General features: G+C 36.5%; 2 protein-coding genes across 8 annotated transcripts in view; one reads left to right on the forward strand and one right to left on the reverse strand.

The window, feature by feature from the left end:
• Window positions 1-5000, forward strand: part of LOC122264353 (uncharacterized) — a 362270-nt gene that overhangs the window by 49162 nt on the left and 308108 nt on the right. The gene's annotated exons all lie outside the window — the stretch shown is intronic.
• The window catches only part of NSD (Nuclear receptor binding SET domain protein), a 31017-nt gene that overhangs the window by 12089 nt on the left and 13928 nt on the right, over window positions 1-5000 (reverse strand). For all 7 annotated transcript variants that reach the window (XM_086556318.1, XM_086556314.1, XM_086556315.1 and 4 more), the window contains one exon: window positions 4088-4988. In XM_086556318.1, coding sequence (XP_086412444.1) covers window positions 4088-4988 — 901 coding nt within the window. The remainder of the gene's footprint in view (window positions 1-4087; window positions 4989-5000) is intronic.

Below are 5000 nucleotides of genomic sequence, written 5' to 3' on the forward strand. Positions count from 1 at the left end.
AGATACTACATACATCTTACTGATAAAAAGACACAAGAAAAAATCCTGCTACTTTTTAACAGCCTTTCCACTATCATGGTTTATAGGATATGCCTGCCAACTCCATCACTTGAGGGAAAATTCAAGTTTTAGTTTTCATCTACATCAACATTTCATATAATACCTTTAAATTTAAGGGATCAACTCTAGTGTATTAGTAATAATGAAAATGATAAAAAAATAATAAAAGCTTAAACCAGTAAAGACATCAACATCTCATATAATACCCTTAAATTTAAGGGATCAAAGCTAGTGTATTAGTAATAATGAAAATTATAAAAAAATAATAAAAGCTTAAACCAATAAAGATCACTCTTGCCAGTTGACAATTGGTCCTCCCTATACTTACATCTCTATTGGTGCATTCTACTCAAAATTACTCTTCCCTACCCTATCTGCCTCCTGTCCCCATAAAAATCTAAGAAATAATATTGAAACGGTTTTCTAAACAACCAAATCTCACTTTTTCTTCTTTGAACGGGAAAACATTGTCTGTCTTTGAGAATATAATACATATATATCCAAAATTACATTTTCCAAAAGGAAAACTTGTACCTTGCTCTTGATATTTACACTTGTTTGGACTAAGTGACTAACAATAATTTTGTGAGTAAACTAAATAAGAACAACACTCTTAAAAACTATCTGATAATCTCAGTGCCAAAATCCCAAAGGCCACTGGGAATTATTAACCCTCTCTGGACGGGTGGTACAGCATGTGTACCGCGCATTCAAAAGCCCAGTGGCCGGGCGGCACAGTATTGTGCCAGCCATTCAATTGATTTAGGCCTAATAATTCGAACGCCCTGGCATTTGGACATTCAAGGCTAGAATTCCCCCGTCGGGGATGGGTTAATAATGAAATGTAAGTTTTGGGTATTTTGAGCAGATACCTAAAATATGTATGACCTTAATCACTCATTAAAAAATCTAGAAGCTTTTGGTACAGGTTAGTGTCAAAGTTGTTGTTGTTGTTGTTTTATATATAAAGTGTGGTTCCTTGATAGCTAGTATTTTTTACTTCTGAACCAGACCAGCAGATACCTCAGCCCTGTAAGCTTTTTCTTCATTTGTTTTGAAGTTCAAGTTGTTACTGCATATATTAGCATCAATCAAGTTCAATTACTTCTACTTTGAATGTCCAAAGTAATAATAGGGAACAATATCAAAGGTATTACTTTACAATCTTTGTACAACTTTAACTAAGTAAAAGCTTCGTGAATGATGAGTGATTTTAGTCCATTTATATAATGTGAGCAACAATAAATGCTAATCTAAACCCTAAAGACCAAGGTGTCTAAACTGTCTTTTATTCAGAAGTTACACCTTTAAGAGATGTCACTCAATTAGGCATCAGCTTTTAAAATCTAGGGGGCTATTTTTCTGACTCTTTTTTGGTGTGAGTGGCACATAGTGAGTGTGAACCAGTACGTCTGGTACTGTCTGGCATCTCCTCTGCAACCTCAAGGCCACAGAGAATTATTCTCCTCTAGATCAACAGAAACAACACCCACCATAATGTCTCCTGATACATGATATTAATATAAGATTTCTCCTTTTTTATCTATATCCAAAAGGTAACTCTCTCAGCTTTGATGTTCTACCATTTGGTAGGTATTTCGGATACCTGCACAAGAATTTCTGGTGTGAAAAATTGAGCTCCAAAACTGCCAATGGTCAAACTTTGCTCAGGAATATTTGCATCATAAATCTTTCCAGCAAAATAAATGGAGCAGATATGTTTTAATTGTTTCCAAACATTTAATGTCCAATCCACTGATATTACTTGAGTAGATATTAGTCCAAATTATTCAACTCTCTTGTGTCCTTAACCCAATCCCGACAGGCCTGGCGAGAAGTGGCAACCCCCTACACCGGGCCTATGCAATATCGCCTTGGGGACGTCACACTGGTGTGTCACCCCATCATCAGGCACTTTGCCGTGTCACACGGGTGTGACACACCATCATCATTGGGTTAACTCATTATAATATACTGATCACCATTATGTGGAATAATTATTTATTCTTTATCCTGTCAGAAGCTTATTATGAATGTCAGGACAATGGTGAAACATTATCAAAAATGTTTCCCACATACATGATAACTTAAAATAAATTAAATTTGTTTCAAACCTTCTCACATATATGTGACTGCCAGAAGTGCAAACTAGTACACAACTGATTTAATATATTATTTGAATAGAATTTTCCAAATGGCTTTCAAAATGACACAAATATTGTTGTACTGCAATGGAATTTATACAACCTTACCATCCTAACATTCCTTCCAAAATAAAAGTTTAAAAGTGCCAATATATGTTCAGCACACCATTACCCTGCACACAGCTCTTAGCCACACCAGTAATTCAGGCCAACTCATTAGATTTAGTGGTTACACAGTCTGTACATACCTGAATATACATCATACCATTCCTATCCCATGTACCAATTTTTCACATCAGGATATATATTTGGATTGGGTTTGGCAACCTATCTTTAGTGTTCATAAAAGCAGAACCTTATATTTTCTTTAAAGTTATTTTCTTTATTAATTTATTTGAAAATCTGCCAGAAGTGCCCTTTTGTTGTAAATAATGTTGCAATTTTGTCGAGATGAGTGTGATATGCTCTTTACCTATCTAACCAATGAGCCTCATTTCTATGGTGTGAATTTCTTTTTATCAAGACTAATTACAATAACAGAAGAAAAAGTAATGTTCATCTTAAAAAGCTTTTAAACATTTATCTAGTGCTCAGAACTGATATAATTGAAATATGAAATAAATAATCAAATCCAATTTTTCTGATGTTTGGATACCGTATCAGTCTGAACTATTAAAAGAAGAATATGCATTGACTTGAATCAACCATATTTCCAGAAGATTTTGCTTGTAATTGTAGCTCTCCATAGAACCAGAGGTTTCATTTACTTAAAATCCCTGCATCAATTAATTTTAAAATTAGCCAGGGAAGCAAACATAATTGTGCTTTGCATTCTAATGAAGCAGAGAAACTTTATTTAAGGACAGATAATGGCAGCTTACTTAAATCTGATATGACCAATCTGGATGCATGATATAGTTTGCTGATCACAAATGACCCTAGTTTTCTCGAAAATGCAATTAATATCATATTTCTCCTGAGCACCACTGCTTTCCATCAATGTTGACTGGACAAAGAGGGCAAATATTATGCACTCAGAAGGCATGGAACACTTTGTAACAACCAAGCCACATGATCACAAAAGACACTGGGACCTACAATGTTGACATGGTTGTAATGGTACTGAGTCTAACAGTCAAAATAGGTGGCATGATTATATATGGATGATTTACATGGCTTGTTTACATAAACAATGCAATGGTTATCATAAAGTTAAATAGCTATATGGGATGAAACCTTTGATCAAAATTGATCATTTGGAGGTAGCAGAAACTTTTGTGGGAGACAAATTTCATGGAAGCATTTTGAAAATATCAATGGAACCTCTGCCACTAGTATTGGTAGCATAGCTAATCCACTATAAAAAGCAAGTGACTGATAAATGTCCTGAAAGAACTAAATCATTAAAATACTGCACTTTAACTATAAGTAATTATGTTTTGAAAATTTGCCATATGCTTAACCCGTTCCCGACGGGGCCAATCCGGCTTAAATAGACCAAAATTCCGGGACTCTTGAATGCATAAGCCTAACGCGTCGGGATTCTCGGCCGCACTAGCCGCGAGCCAGCGCTGCGCGCTGGCTCCTCCCGCGCCCCGGGCTAGACAAAGTAACGCGTCCCCGTCGTGTAGCCCAAAAACCACTAGACGTGTTATCTTGTCATCCGTCGTTAACGGGTTAAATTCCATCACCATGCTTGGTATATAAAATCCCATTTTCCTTACCTCTTGAGAGAATGAATTCAAGTAAAAAATGAAATATCAATATCAATAACAATCATAATAATAACAAAAGTAATGTTAACATAAAAATATATAGAATCTATGTCCAGGAAACGATAACTTAAAATATCTAAAACTATATAAAAAAAAAATGTTACTCACCTCCTGTAGCCTTTGCTTGGAGACATGAGGCCACTTTTGAATGCATCTTTCATGGTAGAACTTGCCACAGAAGGGAACAGTACATCTTTGCAAAATCCCATCTGACAACTTGCATAGGAAGCACTTATGTTGGCCAGTAAGGCATTCTTCACATTTGAAATCCCTCTTTGGGTGAGAGCTTAATCCTAAACATTCCAGGTGAAAGACACCACAACAGAGGCCTTTGCATCGGACCATATCATTTCCACCTTTAGTACTCACACTTTCACACCGATAACACACTTTCTCATTACGCACTACTTTGTAAACACCACGCAAGTTCTCAACATATTCTTCTGTCCTTTTCCTTTTTGCTGCTGATGCCCCACTGTCATCTTCCAGAAAATTTTCAAAAGATGGCTCATATTTCCTCTTCATAGTATCATTCAGCCCTTCACTCTGAGCTGATGAGAACTTTGACCTGTATCTTGTTGTCTGAGAGGTACTCATCTTCTTCCATCTCCATCTAAGCTTATTCCGTGCAGTCTCCTCTGAAATGTTTGGGAAATCCTGCATGATCTTAGGCAAGTGTTTCTGGGTATAGACTTTGAAGCTGCCTTCCTTGCTTAGTTTGGTAGTGAGGGCAAGCCTCCTCTTCTTCTCCTCAAAGGATGAATTCTCATCGAAGCCTGAAAACTCCCCATCTGTTGAATCACCATTTGACTTGGGTGGTTTGCTTGGTAACTTCTTTTCAATATTGTACTTTCTGGGCCTACCCCTCTTCTTTTTCTCAGGTCTGCCTTCCATGTTAGAGCTCTGTGACTTTAGCATGGAATGTTTTGAGATCAGTTTCTTCACACTGATATCTTCTGATGGTGGAATCTCTGGGTATTCCAATGCATACTTTTGGATTCTTTCATACCTGCAGGGAGAA

This window comes from Penaeus japonicus, unplaced genomic scaffold (assembly GCF_977035675.1).
Source record: "Penaeus japonicus unplaced genomic scaffold, GWHDUDI00000001_assembly GWHDUDI00000032, whole genome shotgun sequence".
Lineage (NCBI taxonomy): Eukaryota > Metazoa > Arthropoda > Malacostraca > Decapoda > Penaeidae > Penaeus > Penaeus japonicus.